The sequence below is a fragment of the Sturnus vulgaris genome, chromosome 16 (assembly GCF_052056855.1).
Source record: "Sturnus vulgaris isolate bStuVul1 chromosome 16, bStuVul1.hap1, whole genome shotgun sequence".
Lineage (NCBI taxonomy): Eukaryota > Metazoa > Chordata > Aves > Passeriformes > Sturnidae > Sturnus > Sturnus vulgaris.
In genome coordinates this window covers 1,132,227-1,152,395 of record NC_142258.1, presented here as the reverse complement: position 1 = coordinate 1,152,395, position 20,169 = coordinate 1,132,227, and the positions used below count along the sequence as shown (strand labels likewise).

The 20,169-nt window shown below is 53.2% G+C and overlaps 1 protein-coding gene across 1 annotated transcript in view; it reads right to left on the bottom strand.

Moving 5' to 3' along the window:
* PKD1 (polycystin 1, transient receptor potential channel interacting) overlaps positions 1-20,169 on the bottom strand; it is a 77,625-nt gene that overhangs the window by 34,943 nt on the left and 22,513 nt on the right. Inside the window, exons 2-11 of the mRNA XM_014886359.2 lie at positions 12,340-12,411; positions 11,791-11,862; positions 10,272-10,441; positions 7,437-8,105; positions 7,016-7,199; positions 4,068-4,282; positions 3,067-3,179; positions 2,849-2,975; positions 1,713-1,990; positions 461-1,177 (exon numbers count right to left, since the gene is read on the bottom strand). Coding sequence (XP_014741845.2) covers positions 461-1,177; positions 1,713-1,990; positions 2,849-2,975; positions 3,067-3,179; positions 4,068-4,282; positions 7,016-7,199; positions 7,437-8,105; positions 10,272-10,441; positions 11,791-11,862; positions 12,340-12,411 — 2,617 coding nt within the window. The remainder of the gene's footprint in view (positions 1-460; positions 1,178-1,712; positions 1,991-2,848; positions 2,976-3,066; positions 3,180-4,067; positions 4,283-7,015; positions 7,200-7,436; positions 8,106-10,271; positions 10,442-11,790; positions 11,863-12,339; positions 12,412-20,169) is intronic.

The following is a 20,169-nucleotide window of genomic DNA, read 5'->3' as shown; positions in this document are numbered from 1 at the left end:
CTGAGCAGCTTCCCAGGGCTGTAGCTCTGGGCATGGGGGACTGGAAAAAACAGATTGCAAACACCAGAGGGACTCTAAGACATGGAGGGGTGAAACATCTCTACAGCTTCAGCCAGCTGATGTAAGGATTTAGCAGAGCAAATCTAAACACCTCAAGGAACAACTACCTGGACAAGGCAGAAAAGGTCAACACTGGCCTTTCCTGATGCCTTTGGTGTCCTGGGGACCTGGACACAGGACCTCAGGGGGTCCAGGGGGCCACGCAGCTCAGCTGCCTCCCTGCTGGAGAGCACCAGTGCTGGTGCCACATGTGCCACATGCTGTGCCTGCAGCAGCGAGGGCAGCACAGCCTGGCAGCTTAGCAGCAAGCAGAGCTCCCCTGCCCCACTGCCCCCACACCCTGCCAGCTACAGGGAAAGGGCTCAACCCCCGAGGGCTCAGAGCAGCAGCAAACACTCACCACCCGTGTGTTCAGCAGGACTCTGCTCTCGGGGTCGGGGGTGGCCCTCAGCCCTCGGATGGGCTCCTCCACCTTCACGGTGACCGTGATGTTCTGGGAGCTCACCGAGTTCTCTGCAACCAGCACGTGGGTGCTGACACCCTCCCCGAGGCCGCCCAGCTGCACCACAGCAAACCAGGTGTCGTTGTTCTCCCTGGCACACAGCTGGGCCAGGGCTGCCGGGCAGGTGGCCACGAAGGGCACGCTGTGGTTGTCCCCCAGCCAGCTGGCCGTGGCGTTGACCCCGGAGGACAGCTTGAGCAGCAGAGAGGTGTGGTTGGTGGGCAGGTAGACCCTGGAGCCCTGTGGGGCGGGGTGGATGACACGCAGGCCGGACACTCGGGATGCCACGTGGAAGCTGCAGGACAGGTTGGCACTGAAGAGCCCGTTGGCCACGCTGGCTCGGAGCCTGTAGTGGCCAGGGGGCTCCAGCCCTGCGTTGTGGGGGCTGAGCACTGGCACCAGCTGCTCCTCGGCGTAGCGAACCCGCACAGAGCACACGGTGCTGTTTGTCCAGGGGGATCCCTGGGACAGGCTCAGTGCCCGCTCAGAGGAGTTCCCTCTGCCCAGGGAGGTGGCACTGGGGTGGCACTGGAGGAATGAGCCCGGTTCTGCGTTGTGCTGGATGCTGAAAATGTCCCCAGTCCTGACAAAGATGTTTTCTTCTCTGAATGTGACCTGCAGAGAGAGAGGAGAGGGTTTTGGATTAATGCCTCGCCTTAAGAGCAGTCAGCACCCAACAAAACGGGCAAAGTGCTGGATTTCCTGCCAGGTGGGGACCAACAGAAAAGCTGCAGATGCCAACACAGCACAGAGAGACCTTTCACCACTCCACCCTCCTTGGGCTCTGTGAATCAGATGTGCCAACAGAGAAATCAGCTTTATGCTCCATCTCCACTGTGTTAATGCCATGGGAATAGCCCGTGGAGTCTGCACAGCCTTCTCATGGAAACAAGGAATGGTTTGGGTGGGAAGGGACCTTAAAGCTCATCCTGTTCCACCCCCTGCCATGGGCAGGGACACCTTCCATCACCCCAGGCACAGGGGACTGCAGGGAGCCCATGGCCCGTGTGACACTGTGTGACACATCCTTTCGTTCCAATGGACTCCAGTGCCTCCGTCTGCCACATGGGAACAACCCAAACTTACCCAAAGCCCTCAGGAGAAAACTGCCCCACCCACCCAGTCACTGGCTGCAGCCCCAAACACTGACCTGATACTGGGAAGAGGGGCCAGCTGGTACCATGAAGAGGAACTCCTTGAGGAGTTCAGAGCTGGGCTGGCTGTGGTTGGGCTGCAGGGAGCCAGGGGCAGGGCTGCTGCCAAAGGAGCTGTTGGCACACTCGGTCCCATTGCAGCAGTTGTTGTGGGATGAGCACAAATTCGTCAAAGGACACCACTGGAAACCAGGAGGACATTCCAGCAGCGTCCAGTTCCCATCATCCTGGGCACTGGGGAACGGGTCTGTAGCATTGTTTTCCTCCTGGTAGTCTGGAGAAGTGAAAGAGAAATCAGTGATCACCACTCTGGTGAGTAACACCACTAATTCTTTGCTCCAAATTCACCATTTTTTCCACTTTGATGATGGCTCCACTCTTAGCAAAAGCTGCAACTGCAGCACATCCTGCTGCTACATAAACGTTCTGTTTTACTGGAAAAATCCACCAAGATCATTAAACCCAAAGTTGTCTCTTTTCCAGTGAGAACGTACCAATTTGCACTCTGAAAGCATCTGTGCTGCAGCAAAAGGGAGTCCAAGTGAAAGCAAGAGCTGGCCTTGACATTGAAAACACATTAAGCAACTTTTCTGAAGTTAATGTTTCCATGTCAAAGTATCAGCTTGTCAGTGTCAGAAAAGATCCTTTTGTAACCAGCCAACCCCGCGGCTACAACAAACATTCTGCTGCAGAATTAATTGTTGCCAAAACTGTGACTGTTGAGCTGTTGTACAAGGAATAAAAGGCTTTTTAGATTATCTCATCCATCAGGAAGAAATGGGCTCAGGAAAATGTTCTTCCTTGTTAACCCGTGGGGCCAGATGGACCAGAACACATTCCCATTTGACATGTGTCTTCACAAAGTAAAAACTACAGCTCAGAAGATTAATGAGCTCCTCCACATGGTCCTTACACTCATTCTCCTCGTGCACTGAGACAGGTTTCTCCCTCTGTTATTTTCTCCAGGATAACCACTTCTCCAAGGCTGTGGATCCTGCACTTTGATCTCCTCAAAAACCAGAACCAAACCCCTGAGCCTTTAGGGGTCAGAGGACCAGAGGGGCCACAAGGCCAGCCCCAGCTTGATGGTGTCACCTCCAGCAACCCCAGAGGCGTTGAGGAGAAGCCTCACCTTCTCCATCCATCAGTCTGTACACCTGGAACCTCACTTGGACGGGCTGGTGCAGCTCCTGTGTCACAAACTCCAGGGCAGTGAGGAACCCCTGGTGCCTGAAGGCCAGCTCTGGGAACTGCAGCACCTGCAGAACACACACACAGCTCTCTCACCTGGCCCAGGTGTCCCCAGGGCTCCCTGGGCAGCAGCAGCAGCAGGAGCAAACCCCTCCTCACCTCCTCAGCCTGCCACGGATCTGCCAGCACAGCCTGGCTCACGTTCCTCACAGCCTCGTGTGGGGCGAACTCAGCATCCCCTTCAAAGAAGTTTTCGGCGTTTAGGAGAACCCCTGTTGACAAAGGAAACATTGGAACAAAGCCCGTGAGACTCTGCAGGACCTGAGGCCATTCCCTCCACGCTGTGAAGATGCAGCAGGGCTTGGATCACTCAGGAGAGCAGCAGCTCCATAATCCTGGAGCTTCCTTCTCCTTACAGGTGTCTTGATTTCCTTCGCATCCAGCACAAGCAACATTTTCATTTGCAATGTTCTAGGAACCGTGCAAGTAATTCTCCCTTCCAACAACTAATGATTTGCTTGGAATTTCTGAGCACCAGGTGCACCTTCTCATCCTCCCTGTGCCCCTGGACTATGAAATGTGGCCATGACCAGCTGGTTTCCACCAGTGGCAAACACTGGTGGCTCTCTGGGGACTGGGCAGCTGCTGCTGCCCCCCTGCCCAGGCCAGTGCCTTCTCTGGCCATGGCTTTTCCTTCTCATACAAATCTTCTCCCTTTGTCTCATGTCCATTCTGCCTCTCTTTCTTACTTCCTACACTGATGTGGAAGATTTGGAAAGCTGAATAACCACAAACAGCACATCACACCTCACCTCATCAACTTTTGAGCCACCCCAACATCTCCCAAAATACACAATGAAGGACACCAAGCCACCAAGGCAGCAGATCCTGGCAGCAGCAGAGATTGCTCAAATAAGAGGGAAAACCTATTTCCTGTGCTTTGCCTCAGAACTTTGCTCCTCTGTGTCCCTTCTGCTCATGGCAGAGACTGGAGTTAGCCAAACTCTTCCTTTTGGGCTGAACTTGGGTTTTTGAAAGTTGGGGTTTGGGAATATTGTTACAAGTCTCATTTTGTGGTGATTCCCTTTTTTTTTCCACACCAGTGCCAGTGAGGGGACACCTGCCCACCCCTGGGTGCCAGCAGGGCAAGCAGAGCCCACCTTGTGGCTTGTACTCGCAGACATAGCTGTGCTTGGCCATGCACAGGTCCGTGTTGCACTGCCCTGTGGGGCCCATCCTCACACAGTGGTCAGCGTTGGAGGGATGGGGTTCTCCTGGCAGCCAGTTCTGACAGCTCTCCAGATTAAATCCTTCCCCTCTCTGCTGTGCTCCAGAGCTTGCAAAATCGTTGAATCCAATCCAGACGTCAAGGCTCCTGGAAAAAAAAAATTAAAAAAGAAAAAAAAAAAAAAAGAAGGGGGAGGAGGGATTTCAGGAAATCATGAGTATTAGAAAGAGCTGGGACAGCTGCCATCTATGGTTCTCTCTAAAAATAATTACAGCAGCTCCATTGGGGTGTCATGGGCTGCATTTCATGGAGGCTTTTAATTACTAAAGTGTTTCAGTATCCACTCTACCACCAGAACCTCAGGTGGGCAGGCCCTGGCACAGGGTGCCCAGAGCAGCTGTGGCTGTCCCTGGATCCCTGGAAGTGTCCAAGGCCAGGCTGGACAGGGCTTGGAACAACCTGGGACAGTGCAAGGTGACCCTGCCCATGGCAAGGGGTGGAACTGGATGAGTTTTAAGATCCCTCCCAACCCAAACCATTCCATGATTCTGTGACCAGGCTGATTTGAGCCTCACCCCACGCTGAGCACAGCACTCTGTCACCAAACAACCCTCCCAGATCTGCCAAGGCTGTTTTGAGTCATGAGGAATGATCTGGTCACACAGAACTGTCTGGGAAAGCTGAATCCCTCAGAAAACGTGTGCTTTTCCTGTGCAGACCTGTGGGATTCACCACCAGCCAATTGTCCAGTGCAGGATTAAAGCTCAGCTCCGGGTCTGGGAGTTCTCCTGGATGCAGCTCCTGGGGGTGATGAGCTCCTCAGCCCCATGGAAAGGCAGCAGAGGCTGGAGCACTGCAGGCAGCTGAACCCCACACACCCAGGACACTGCCAGGCTCCTTTTAGGAGCTGAAATGTCCCTGCCCCATTTGGAAACTGGCTGAAATCCAGCAGAGATCCTGGTGGGAAGTTCTGAGAGGTCCCTCACGGCCACAAACAGCCTGCAGAGCTGTTTCTAACAGCACCCAGCAGAAAGGGAGGCATTTGTTCCATATTAACCTCCTTCAGCTTCTCCATATTAACATCCTGCAGCCTCCCAAGCTCTCAGCTCCTCCTCCACGCTCCCTCCTGCAGGTGAGCATCAATCCTGCCACGCCCCTGCCTGCCCCAGTGTGCTCCCAGCGTGGTGCCACAGCTCTGCAGAGCACACTGGGGACATAACTGGTGCTAACTGGTGCCTCTCCACCCCCAGGCTCATGCCAGATGAAATGATTCATGAGGTCATGCTGAAAAACGATGACAAAAATAACTTGTTCCGTGAATCAGTAGTTTTCACTGCAAATGAGATTAAAAAATAAATTAAGGGCTGCGTTCTGCTCCTGAACCACTGGCAGGGAATTAGGGAGAGCAGGGTAGGAAACAACCTGCCTGCTGCCATCAGGAAAACTCAGTGGAGATTTTCCTTTTCTAATTCCAGCTATGATCTAACTGCAAGTCATTAGAAAAAAAAAAATAAATCAAAAAGTAAAAAAGAAAGGAATAACTAAAAGACAAGCTGCTGGCTTGCTCCCACCCTGCCCCACTGCCCAGCCCATTCCATTGCAGGGGGAACAGGAGGACTCTGAACACCCTTTTCTGAAACAAGATGTGAGATCTCCTCTGCCTCTGAGGAAGGACTGAGCTGCCTTGCTGGGGCAGGAGGAGCAGAACAAGGCTAGGGAGGCTTGGAAGGGCTCTGGGCTGGCCAGAATGTGGGCATGGATGGTCCCATCCTCTGCTCCTGGGGAGGCCATCCCACAGCAAAGGACAGGAGTCCTGCTCAGTGCCCTAATGGGAAACACCTTCCTGCTTCTGCCACCTTCCCATAAGGAACTATGGAAGCTGCACGTTCCAAAATCCTGCAGCTCGGCCCTTTCATCACCAGGGAAATCACATCCTGGAGCTGCCTCCTTCATGTTTATCTGCATGGATTAATAAAATAAATAAAAGGACTGTGGAGCAGAGGGCTGTGGTGCAGCAGCTGGGGAACAGCCTCGTTCCCTGCGAGCTCTCGTGATTTCCGTGCGGCTCCACACGCAATTCCTGCCACATCCCAGCACCCATGAGCAGCTCCTAACCCGAGCAGAGGGCCAGCCTCCCTTCCCCAGAGCAGGGAACACATGTTTGCAATCTCAGGATCCAGCCCTGTGAGAAGGGAACAGGGCAGGGATACAAGTTTGGGAAGAAGGGGCTGCGAGCGCGGAGCGGGAGCGTTCAGAGCCCACGTCACACGCAGCTGTTCCCTGCCATGACTTCTCCGGGATGTGTTTGTGAGGAGCCCATCTCCCACATCTGCAGCTGGGAGTGCTGACAAGGGCTGGCAGGCCCTGACAGCTCTCCTGCTTGTCCTCCTTTCCCCGGAATGACTGGCTGGAGAAAGGGCATTCAGAAGGGCGGATTTCATCAAAGGCTGACACTTGCAGCACTCTCTGTTTATAAAGTCCAGTCCTGAGGTGGAGCAGATGCTGCTGGAGAGGAGCACTGCTGCTTCCCAGGATGACAGACAGCAGGGGAAAGGGTCTGGGCTTTGCTGTAGCCATGTCTAAGGGCACGGGATCCCTTTTCACATTCCAGAGGCATCCACAGGCACAAACACAAGGTACAAGAATCCCACCAACCTCTCAATTCCCAGTTGTGATTTCCAGCTGTTCTGCCCCTCTTCCCTCCACAGCCTTTAAGGAAAGAAGCCAAGCCCAGCAAAGGCTCGAGCTCTGCTCATTCCTCCTCTTTGTTCAGCAGCCTCACCCTCACCATCTCCTCATGCTCAGATCCCTCTGCAGATGTGCCCTCAGGAACCCCAAACCTGTCCCTAAGTGATGCCAACCCTTCCCCTCCTCACTCACCTGATGACATGAGCAACCAGGAAGCTCTGGATGTCGGGGCTGCTGACAAAAGCCAGGTCCCCGTTCCCAAGCTCCTGGCAGTGCCGCTGTGCCTCCAGCCACTCCGCCTTCTCCACCACCAGCTGGTAGCAGTGGTTGTTTCCAGGGAAAACCAAGCCCTCAGGGGGACACATGGGATGAACTGCTGCAGAAAGAACACGAGGGTGATGTCCTCTCTATGTGCCACACAGCCCAACCCCAGCTGGGCAGAGAGGCTGCAGGAATGTCCCAGCCCTGCAGCCAACAAACCCCATTGCTGTTAAAGAGCAGAGCACAGGGAGCCTGGAGCGCCCACAGGAGTCACCCCCCGCTGGCTGGGGAGGCAGAGGGGGGACCCAGGAGGCAGTGCCACCCCCCCAGCACCCCCAGGAGCCCGGCTCACCCCTGGCCAGCTCTCCAGGCTCTGCAGTGATCCCGTAGAGCACGGCCAGCCCCGTGCCGCCTCTGTTGCGGATCCTGATGTCCAGGCTCTCGTTTGCCATCACCAGGGAAGGACATTGCAGTTCCAGCTGCTGGGGTGAAGCCACCACCTCGATCTCTGCCTGCTCATACAGGAGCCTGGAGCCCACGAGGATGGTGGCAGTGACATTGTAGTGCCCAGGTAAGGCGTAGCTGTGCACAGCTGTGTGTCCAGTGGTGTTGAGAACCTCAGTGTGGTCCCCAAAATCCCACAGTAAAGTGCTGACAGCAATGGGAATACTGACATTGAAGAGCACAGGCTGGTCCAGGCTGTACTGGGGCTGGAGTCCTGTGAAAGACACAGGCAGCTGTGCCTGGAAGGGCAAGGGGACGAGTGAGGGGCCAGCACAGCCCTGCCCAGACAAATGCTCAGTGCAAAATGGCAAACAGCCAGAGGAAGAGTTTGATTCGTGGGCAGTTCCACACAAACACTGCCCCTGGGAGCTGAAACCCCCATATTCCTGGTCCTGGGAGTAACAGAGGGCACTGCAGGTCTCCTCAGTGAGGTTTCCAGGGTGGGCAGACGTGAAGAGGATGACAAACTCAGCTTCTTCAGTGTGGTTGCCTGTCAGACACGTGATGTACTGAGCTCCTGCAGGACAGAACAGAAGATCCTCTTGCAAAACAGACTCTGGGATGCCATGGATTGGTGAGACCCTCCAAGAGAACCACCCCACACTCCTGGGAATGGAATTCTCCTGCTCAGCTCCTACTCTGAGCATTTCCTTTTTGAGACTTGCCTGGGAAGTCTTTAATCCCCCAGCAACAGTTTCCAAACCCTTTATGCTAATTAGTGATGACAGAAATAACAAGCCAGTCACACAGATTTATGGAGCAGCAGCACTCAGTAAATAAAACAGGGCTTTGGAGAGCCTGACACTCCCATGGGACATGGAGCCACCGAGTCTGACACTCAGAGGAGCCCACAGGACTTGCTACCAAGTGAGACAATGGCAGAAGGGAGTGCTTTGGTGGCACCTTGGCTTGGTCAGTGCAGAATGTTTCACCACGTTCTGCCTGGGACCTCCAGCAGCAAATCCAGAACCAAACACCCTTGGGCAGTGGCACACTGGGGACACAGGGGTGACACCAATGGAGCCTCCAGCAGGCTCACTCCCTGAGGCACCTTTCTCCATGGGGAGAGCCAACAAGAGTTTCCCTCCTTGCAGGAAAATGTGGTGCTGGAGAGGAGGGGGATGCAGGGATGCCCATGGGAAGGAACAACAGGGGCATGGAGAGGGAACAGGGACACACACAACCACGGACACAGAACCACAACATCCCCAGGCCCAGAGGAACAGCTCATTCCCTCGAGTGCTTGCACAGGGTGGGACATTTCCCTGCCACAAACACCCAGGCAGGGCCTCTCTCCCTCGGCCTCTGCCCACGCGGCCCCGCCACGTTTGCGCCGCTGTTGCTGCTGGTTGCTACAACACCTCCCCCAAACATCTCAACAGCTCCAGCCTCGTGTGATCTTCCCAGATCAAACCCATCCAAATGTCCAGCTTCCTCCACGGCCTTCCTGCAAATGCTGAGCCACTTCTCCTAAGAACAGTCCCCCGAGAGGAGCACGGCACGGGAACTGCTCTGTTTTGCACCACCAGCCTGGTCATTCTTCATCCCCTGCCGGTCACTGAGAACTGTCAGGAGCTGGCAGGCTGTCCCAGCCTACTCCCATTACACTGAATTACCCAGAAGGCAACCTCACATTATTGTTTCCACACTGGCTTAAAGTAGTTCAAGAGGGAACAGCTAATTATCAAGAGCAGTAAGAGCGCCAAGTGTTTTTTTCTCTTTGATAATTCCTGCAAGATGCTGCAAGCTGGAGTGGCTTTGCTGGGGGAAGAGGAACAACCACGACCTGGATTTTGGTCCTGGGGAACACTGTGCCTCACCAGGCAGCTCAGCTGGCTCCCAGCAGCTCTGGGTCCTCAGCCTCATCCCTGCATCCTCCTGTCACACACAGCTCTGGGTCCTCATCCCTGCATCCTCCTGTCACACACAGCTCTGGATCCTCAATCCCTGCATCCTCCTGTCACACACAGCTCTGGGTTCTGATCCCTGCATCCTCCTGTCACACAGCTCTGGGTTCTGATCCCTGCATCCTCCTGTCACACAGCTCTGGGTTCTGATCCCTGCATCCTCCTGTCACACAGCTCTGGGTTCTGATCCCTGAATCCTCCTGTCACACACAGCTCTGGGTTCTGATCCCTGCATGCTCCTGTCACACACAGCTCCCAGTTTAAAGGAGATGCCTGCTGCCTGCCATAGGGAGCCCTTGCTCTCCCTCCCTCCTTCCTATTCCAGAATAACCCAGCATCCAGGCAGGATTAGTTTTCTTTCTTTTCACCCTGTTCCAGGGATTCACTGCCTGACATTTCTCCTGGCCAAGCAGGAGACTGTGGCTGTACATCAGGGCAATGCTCATTCAGCACTCCCCAAGTGGAGCCCTGCCACCTGCAAAGAGCCAGCTCAGCCTGTCCCCAGGTGCCATCACCTCCCATGAGCTTTCAGTGCTTGAGGTCAGCCTGTTCAAGCCCTGGGAGAATGAAAACCCGAGCTGCAGGTCACAGAGCCAGAGTCCTGTGGTCAGGGCTAATCTCAGCCCTGGTGTGACTGCCTTGGTCCTTAAGGGTACAGAGTGTGTGACCAACATTTCATTGGAGTAGAACTGCTCACTCAGGGTCTGAAGAGCCCCCAGCTGGCCCTGAGCCCATCACTGCCATTCAGCCACCTCCTCCCCACAGCCTCTCCTTACCACAGGTGGCATTGAGGGACAGGACATCGAAGAGGGACAGGTTGGCCACCTCGGGGGGGTGGGCACATCTCGTGTCCGACGCCTCGAGGACTCTCACTTTTCTGTCTTCCACCCAGCGGGGCAACCAGGACAGTTTGCAGTCACAAACAAATGGATTCCAACTTAAGTTTCTGTCAGAGGGAGATCAGAACAAGTTAGGGATTAATGTGACATGTGCTAAGCCTTAATTACAGCAGTGTGCTGAGCCCTCCCCGTTCCCATCTGTGCCACTCCACCAAAAACCTTCGGAAGAACTGGGAGAGGAGTTAATGAATAGGGAATCAAGCAATAATTAACGTGATTTTTCTAGAGGCTAGAATTAGGCAAGTACTCCAAGTACTTTTTTAACTCTACAAATAATTGTTGCAATTAGAAGTAAATGACAGACACAATCATATATCTAAAATAATCTGCAATGCAAGAGCCCCAGGGTATGAGGGCAGCCTCTCCTGCTCAGGAGACTATTTACAGCCCCATCAAAAAAAAAAACAGCTCAGAGAATAAAATTGATCTGTCAAAAAAAAGAAATGCAAAGTCAATGATCATTTCTCCGTGTGGCAGCTCAGTGAAAAGAGGGACACTTTAATTGCAGCTAAGCTGGATCCAAATTACAGCCTTTGGCACTCAGCTGTGAGCAGGACAGGGCTGGAGCTGTGTGTGGAGCTGATGCCAGCAGGGCTGGGTGTTTGCAGGGCTCAACCCCGACTCTGGGGCTGAAAGCACCACTCTGCCACCAGGCTGAGCAGGGACAGGCTCCTGGGAGCCAACCCTGGGCCTTTGTGTCTTTCCAGAGCCAAACTGCAAAGCTGGGACTGCTCCCTGTGTCCTGTCCTCAGGGACAACGTGGGGCTGAGCTTTTTCTCTCGCTTGCCAGGAGGGCTTGCACAGGGTTAATCCTTTGGCTCATGCAGAGGGAGAACTGCCATTTGTGCTGTGACTTCAGGGATCCCTCCTAGAAATGTGTGGCTTCCCTTCACCTCCCTTCAAATAACATCAAAAGACTTCAATTTTAAAACACAAAACCCAAAAACTTGAATCACTTAAGGACAACATCTATAAACGGCTCGGACACCTCAGTCAGGACCTACCATGCTGCAGGAATCACTGGATGCTCCAGTCCCAGGGTGTGACCATGCAAACAGGACAGGGTGACCCAGAGCATGGTCAGAGACAAGAACCTCAGCAGAGCTGGTGTGGGAGAGAAGCCAGGGAGAAAAAAAAAGGCAGCAGCAGAGGTTGGAGATACCCAGGAGACAGAGGTAAAGACCAGGAAAAGTTCAGGACTGAGGGAAAACAGGACCCAGGAGCAGGACACAGCTTGAGGAAGGAATTGGAGACACCCCAAAAAGCAGCTGCTTGGGTGGGCACCTGCCCAGTATCTCCCCAAGTCAGCACAGCCTTCCCACCCCACCAGGAAAGGAAGAGATATTCCAAAGAAAGGTTTAAATAAAGAACTGGCAAACAAAGAAGATGAACTTACATTTCACTTAAATTAAATAAATTATCAAATATTCCATCTTCTAATGTAGAAATCTGGTTGTGGCTTATATCTCTGTAAAAGAGAGAAAAGTTTATCATGTTAGAAGTAATTTCCTCCTCACTGCAGCTTCTCCCTGGCAGGGTGGGCAGGGCTGGCACAGGGTGCCCAGAGCAGCTGTGGCTGCCCCTGGATCCCTGGCAGTGCTCAAGGCCAGGCTGGACAGGGCTTGGAGAACCCTGGGCTAGTGGAAGGTGTAACTTTAAGGGCTTTAGGTACCAACAGACATCTTGTGATAATTCTCCTCCTCTGGCCTTGAGCTCCTCTCCATCCAGCAGCACAGAGGGTCAAACCCTGCCCAACTCCAAATGCCAATAATTCCCAAATCACCAGACTGAGCAGCTGAAGACCTCAGGGAAGGAGCCCAAGGACAGGACCAGGTGGGGCTCAGGAGGTGAAGGGGAGCAATAACAAAGCAAACCAGTGCAACACGAGCCAGCTCAGCCATGCTGGGGGGAACTGGGAGGACTGGGGGGCACAGCAAGTACTTACAGCTTTGCCAGTGAAGTCAGGCTTCTGAATAGCTCAACATCTAAACCACTGATCCTGTTATTGGAAAGATCCCTAGGGAAAGGAAAAAAAATAAATTTTCAGCCTTCGTTCAACCCCGTTTTGTCACACCTCCATTACCAGACCTCCAAAGAGCCTCTCTCCAAACTCCAGCCAGAATCCAGACTGGAAACGTGGTGTGTTGAAGGCAGAGCATTTCTCCCAGCCAAAGAAAACACCTTTCCCAAAACCATCAAGCATTTGCTGCTCATATAACCTGTAAGAAGAGACCAGGAGTCTCAGGATGTGCCCCCACTCTGCAGCACACCTGCAGCAATTTCACCATGCCACACGTGGCACTAAATGTGATGCATCCTCTTAAAAGATATTCAAGTCTAATCTATGTTCAAAGAAGTCATTAAGAAGTACTTTAGACTCAAGTAGTAATTAACTCAGAGAAAAATTTATGGTGAACTTCCAAGTGTGTTTCTGGTGCCAAAGCCCTGATCAGTAATTACACAATTGATGCGTCAACTCTACGTTTTAAACATCTTTTTGTCTCTCTTTGGAAAAGTTTAAAATGGAAGAAGAAGCAACAAAGAATATTTTCCATTTGAAATCAGGACAGACTGTCATTCTAAAAGGAACATTGCTTAAAAAAAAAAAATCTCCAGTTGCTCACAGTAACACCAACAGCCTTCAGCTCCAAACCAAACTCTCCCTATCCAGCCCAGCTCTCTCCTCACCCATCATCTTCCTCCCCAAATTTAAATGGCAGTCAGAGAAGAAGCAAAAGTTTCACTCATCAGCCTCCACTTGTTCCCAATAAACTTCACTATTCATTTTCAGAAAAATCTCTTTTGGCCTAAACTTTCTTTTAGCAGCATCAAAAAAAACTCTTAACTCCAAGCCCATGGGAGGTTTTTATCCTTCATGGATTTCTGGCTGAGCTCCCAGGAGAGGACAGGGCTGGACACACTTTGCCACCAGAGCCATTCTCCTGCCATCTCCTTTCTCACCTTTTTTTCCTACAAACACATCCTCTCATTTCTCCTGGCTGCCTCACCTGTTATTTCTACCCCTTAATCAAGTATTTTTTGGTTTGATCTGACATTTAAACTTCATTTATTCAAATGAAAATAATTCTGCCAAACTGGCAGGAAAATTACGTGCGATTCCAGGAAACTGGGGATAAGTAACAGGGATGGATGTCTCCTTAGAAGGTTTTTCCCTGATTTTGCTGTCTGGGAGTTCTTTGCCAAGCTGAGAGTGGATTCACAAGAGTTCACCAACAACACCAATGCAGAAATCCAAGAAATGTGCAAAATAAAAGATAAAGGCCGTTAACAAAAATATCCAACCATGCAGCGATCTCTGTCTTGGAGCAGCTGGGACAGAGCACAGAGCATCCCTGGCTGAGCCACACTCAGCACAGGGGACAGCAAAGTCACCCCCAAACCTGCTGCCAGCTCCCATTTGGGAGACAAGCACAGGGACAGCTGGGACTGGAATCCCAGCCAGGAGAGAGCCTCGCTCAGCCCCACCTCTCCTGGAGCATTTTGTGTTCACTGAATTCCTCTGTCCCTGCTGCACCCAGGTGGGGAAGGAGCAGGGGGACCAGACCTCCGACCAGCCACCTTGCAGGGACACCAGCACAAATATTTCCCTCCTCCTCTGAAATACCTGGAAGTCGCCCATTTCGTTTTTAGGCAGCACCTCAAGTCCAAAGAAAGGAAATGGGAGTTTCAGCTCAGATGCCTTCCTGCTCCTCGCCCAGACAAGCAAAACCTCCAAAACAAACCATTCAGCTGCTACAAAAACAGGGCTCTGCCATTTCCAAGAGCCTCTTCCAAGGTGCTCCTTGGCTGCAGGGGGAGTGTGGGGCAAGGGCAGCTTGGGGAGGTGTCAGGACACTCAGATCCTGTCCTTGGGGAGGTGTCAGGACACTCAGATCGTGTCCCTGGGGTGCCAGCACTGTTGTGTCTCATGGTTGGAGAGGGCTCCTTGCTCATCTGCTGCTAAAGGACCTTGGCTGGCACCCTGCACACCCATGGCCCAGCAGACACCAGGTGAGATGAGCTGAGCTCACCCACCCGAGCACCCTCAGGGTGCAGGGATGTTCCCAGGGGAGAGCTGGGGCTCAGCTCCAGAGGCTGAACCCCTGCAGGCTGCAGTTAAGCCAAGCCCTGACACTTTGTCACTTCACTACAACTCAGCTGCAGCCCAAGGATCCCAAACCCTTGTTTCTCACCTGTCTCCCACATCCACAGGTACCTCCAAACCAGGGCAATTCCCCTGCTAATTCCTTCCTGATCCCATGAGGAACTGCTATAAAACCTCTCAGTTGTCACCCCCCCTGACCTCCTGGAGGTCTGCAAGGGAAGCAGAGCTCCTGCTGACAGCACAGCTGGGAGAAGTGAGGAATGGTGATGGATCCAGTGGGAGCCAAGGAGCTGCCTTCTCCCACTGCTCCCTCTCCATGGAAAATCATCCTATGCCTTCCTGGCATGGGAGAGGTAGCTGTGAACCAAGCTGGGCTGCAGATAAAAAAAAAAAAACAAAACATAAACCAGGAAATACTGAGCAATAAAAGCCAAGGCAAAGGCTGTGGGACAGAGCTCAGCCTGGCTGTACCACAAACTGCCACGACTGTATTTTCCCAGCCCACTGCCAGGCTGGAGGAAATTCGGAGCAGGTTCAAAGCAGAGCTGAAGCCAGCAGCAAACAAGGCTCTCCATTGACATTCTCTGCACACACAGCCTGACGCCCTCCTCAAGAGGAGAAAGAAAAATGTCATTTCCTGTGGCTCGGGGGATTTTAGGAACACGCTGTGCCTCCTGGAAAAGGGCAGCCACGAGTCACAACTTCTCAGTCCTGCCTCAGTTTCCACAAATGGACCTGGAAATGTAAAAAGAACTGTAAAATGGAGCCATGCAACGTCACTGTGTGGGACATGGGGCACCAAAACTCACCAACAGCTATGGTGCAGGACACAAATTGTGTTACTGAGAGCTCCCCACGTTCCATTTCCCAGCCCAGCAAAGGGAAAGATTCAAATACTTCTGGAAAAGGGAGGTGGTTTAGTGAGGAAGGTGAAGCTTTGGGAAACAAGGGAATATTTAGTAATGAGGGCGTCAACCTGAGCCTTGGGAGCCTTCAGCTCCATCCCAGCCCTGCTCCATCCCTGTGTGATGCTGGGTGCATCCCTGAGCCTCTCAGGAGCTGTGGACACCCACAGCCACCCCACAGAGAGGGTGAGGATGGATCCACCACAGACACCACCAGTGCCCATGGAGTTGGGGAATTCTGGGGGAAAAGGCATCAAGAACTGGCTCCTTTCTCTGCTGATGGGACAGGGAGGGAGCAGAGGGCTCAGTGCCACCCACCCCATCCCCTGCTGATGCTCAGAACCCCTCTCAGTGCCAGCCCAGGGCTTATTCCTGCACACTGCTGTGGCCAGGCTGGTTTGGGGCACTGCTGTTTGCTCCCTCATTCCACAGAACATATAATGTTCAGCAGAGTATGGGCGGCCCCGCTGCCAAGCCTGATGTCATGCTCTCATTATGTCATTTGTGGGCTCTGCCTCCATCTCACAAAAAGGGAGGGAGGGAGAGGGAGGGCAGAACTTCCCCAGCCCTTTTGGTGCAGGGAGCCCTGCCAGAACAGTAATGGGAAAAGCATCCAGAGATGGAGAAATGTCTGAGTGAGAGGAGCCCGTGTGGCTGGGGCAGAGCACGGCTCAGGAAAGCAGCTCCAGGTCTGTAAACCACGACCAGGGCTGAGGATTCTGTGGGGCAGCAAAGCTCCAGAGGGAAAGACAGCCCCCAGCAAAGCCCAGCAGTGCTCCCAGCAAAGCTCCCATTTCTCATCCCATCACACAGGTTGTGGCTGCTCTTGGATCCCTGGAATTGTCCCAGCCAGGCTGGACACTGGGGTTTGGAGCAGCCTGGGACAGTGGAAGGTGTCCCTGCCCATGGCAGGGGGTGGCACTGGATGGGTTTTAATGTCCCTTTGAACCCAAACCATCCCAGGATTCTGTGACAAGCCAGAATTCCACACCCTGTGGCCACCGAGAACAAGGGACACAGGGACATGTGAGATGGCTGGTGAGACACAGCAAAGCCCAGAGCTTCCAGAACCTTCCACCACCTGCCACATCCACAAAGTGCCCCAGAGATGCCCTGCACAGCCCAAAGGCTGCATCCCACGTTGCCATGGCAAACCCTTCCCTGGCTCCAGGAACAAAAGGCAGCGTGGAGCTGATCCTGCCTGACACACAGAACAGACTTTCAGAAAAGAGCAGGAAAAAACTCTCTGTGCTTTTGCCTGCCTGAGCCAGGAAAAATTACAGGTTTTTTTTTTGCTGATCAGATTCCTTTATTCCTTCATCTTTTGGCTTGCACCTCTCCAAGAAAGCACAGCAGAAGCAGCAGCAGGGGTGAGGACAGAGATTATTTCCACAAATGGTTATGGAAATATGAAAAACCACGGATTTTCCTGTGTGCTGGGCACAGGGAGCAACAGTGTGGTCCTGCAGTAGGGGCAGGAACAACCTCACAACTCTCCTGCACCAGGAGCTCTCTGCCTTTCAACACAGACAGGAGGGAAATGGCACACAGACATCTTCATCCCCACTCACTGGTTTCAATCATTTCAGGGATTTTCCAAGGGAAAAGGATCCCAGCTGCACCCCCAGGAGCTGCAGCCCAGCACCGAGAGGGGCCTGTCAGTGGTGGCAGGCAGCTGGGAGCACCCTCATCTCCCCGAGGCTGTCACAGCACGATGACAATTTATTTGTTCATTGTGGATTTATGAGTTTCAAACGCTGGCCCAAGTCCTTGGCTCTCTCTGAGGAATTTGCCCCAAAAGACTTTTTCACAAAGATTCATCTAAAAATGGAATGTTCTTCTTCCTACAGCAAAATCCTAATTGTTGCTATGAAATGCAAGGCGAGATGAGCATCTCTGCAATGTTCTGTACACTCTGTGCTCTCCCGAGGGGAGCAGAGCACTCCCAACACGCCCTGGCAGAGCCAGGTGTGTCTCCCAGCTCCTGCAGCACCACGAGCAGGTCACTCCATCACCGTGGGCTCCCTGAGCAGGGGGATGAAGCAAAGCTCCTCCCTCACCTCACAGCCTGGCCTCATCCTGCTCCTGAGCACCAGCACAACAAAACCCTTGGGTTTGCAGGAGTAAATCCAAGGTCGGGGCCACAGGATCGTCACAGCTCAGGAAAATTCAGGATTCAGGAAAGGGGGATGTGAGAGCCTGTGCTCTGAGAAGGAGGGAGAAGCTGAGAGCTCAGGGCACCCCAGGTGACACAGTCCCCCCCTGGAGCAGACACAGGAGGTGAGGCTGCAAACACCTGCAGGATGCAGGACAGGGCACCCCTGCCACAGCCAGGGTGTCCCAACCATGGCCAGGGTGTGACAGCCACAGCCAGAACATCCTCACAACACCAGGGCACCCCTGTCATGGCCAGAGCATCTCAACCATGGTCAGGGTGTCCCAACTCCACCAGGGCATCCCAACCACAGCCAGGGCATCCTCACAACAGCCAGGGCACTTCTGTCATGGCCAGGACATCCCAACCATGGCCAGAACATCCTCACAATAGCCAGGACATCCCAGCCACAGCCAGGGTGTCCCAGCCACAGCCAGAACATTCCAACCCCACCCAGAGCATCCCAAGCACAGCCAGGACATCCTCACAATAACCAAGGCACCCCTGCCAAAGCCAGGGTGTCCCAACCACGGCCAGGGCACCCCAAAGAAGTTCAGGATAAGCCCTCCCTGTAGGTGGGAGCTGTGTGCAGAGCAGCTGTGGCTCCGGGAGCAGCTCCTCACGTCCCTGCAGGCAGCAGCTTCCCGCAGACTTTCCCAAATAAGGCTGTGGAGCAGGGATGCAGGCACTGCACAAAGGGGATGTGTTACCTCATGCAGTGATGTCATGCTCTGGCAGGGCTGTCCTGGAGCCATGGCATCATGTGCTCCATCCCTCTCCTTCCCAGCCAAGGGGCTGCAAGGGGGCTCCCAAAATCCAGGAGCCACAGCTCAGCTCCTCTTACAAGTTATTCTTACGCTGAGCTGATTTCATCTCTGCATTCCCAACACCCAGACAGCAGAGCCAAAGGGGAGGGGGACACTGGGGTGTCACCAGGGGTGCGTGGGGAGCCCAGGAAGGTGCTCCAGGGGGACAGGGAGGTGGATACAGGGATGGCCACCGTCCTGAGAGGTCCCTCCCAGCTTCTGAGCCACCCGAGTGACCAGGAGCCAGCACTGACCGTGGTCCTTCCCTCACTGCCAAGAGGTGACTTCATGTGGCACAGAACAAGGGCAGAAAGCTCAGGCATCACCCTGTGACACCACAGCAAAGGATGGGAACAGCAGAGACCTCCAGCTTGGGAAAGCAGCAACCCAAACACTGAAATCAAGCTGATGTCCGTAATTAGCACTGCACGTAAACGAGCTGTCTGCAGCTCCTGCCAGGGAAATGTCAGCCCTGCAAACACTCATTTGTTTCGTGGAAAGTCTGCAAAGCAACCAAAGATGTGATAAATCCAAGTATCTTCCTAGAACACGTGGCAGAGCTCAAGCAGATCCTATTAAGACTCCTGCAGCCCGAAGCCAAGTGATTCCCATGCAGATCCCTTTTCTTCCCCCAAAACACATCTGTGCCCACATCCTGTGCCCACACCCTGTGCCAACACACAGCAATTCCAGTGCCCAGCTCTGCTCTCCTGAAAACCCAGCACGTTTCCAAGTCAGCATGTTGGGAGCCCAGGAACATTTGATTTTACCATAAAAAGGGAGTCCTCTGGAAGCTGTAATTTAGGGATTACACAGCTGAGCTACTCAGTGCTTAATCTTCCTTACAAAAGTGAAGAGTTTTTCAATAAATGTTTAGGTATTACTGATATTAACTCACCACTGGGACAGGGAATGGTGTAGATAATCTTTGTGTTCTGGTTTTTTATTGCTCAATTAGTACTCATTTTATAAGTGAGGCTTTTCCTTGGACAGCTGTCCTCCAGGGATGTGAGAAACAATAAAACCCCAATGCTGTTTAGTCTCAGCACTGTAAATTCTGCAGTACACAAGAAAGGAGCCACAGGCAGGGTCCAGAGGATGCAGGAGGCTCGGGATGATGCTGGACTGATCACAGGGATGTGTCACTGAGCTGACAGGGGAGCTGGAGCCAAGGGACACAGAGAATTCTTTTCAAAGAGCACATCCTGTCTGCAGACACTGCTAAAGTCTGAAAGGGGCTGTTCCTTAAAAACCTGCTGGGGTTTCTGTGTTTTGTATCCCAAAAGGAACAGGGGACACAGAATGAGAGCCATGAACCAGGGACTCCTCCAAAACACGGGGAGATGTGTAAAAACCTTCTGAGCTCAATTCAGAGCACAACCCAGCTCACAGAATGTGAGACTGATAAGGCAGTATCAGATCAAAAGTAATTTCTTCAAAGAGCTGGGAAATCACTCTCCCATTTCTCACACAGGAACAGTCACTGTGTGGCACTGGCAGCACAAACCAAGGGAAAACAAAGCCACAAGCAGCAAAACAGCCCTCGGGGGATCAGGGAATCCTGGAATGGTTTAGGAGAGCCAGTTCCACCTCCTGCCACAGGCAGGGACACCTTCCACTAGCCCAGGCTGTTCCAAGCCCTGAGTTCACAAAGAACCGAGGATTTAGGAGAAACAGCAGCAACCAGGTAAAGCCTCTCAGGGCAGGTAAAGCAGACACAGAGGGGACACAGGAAAGTCTCTGAGGTGGCTGAAGGACAGTGTCACCACATCCCTGACCCCTCCTGCTCTGAACCTCCCACGGC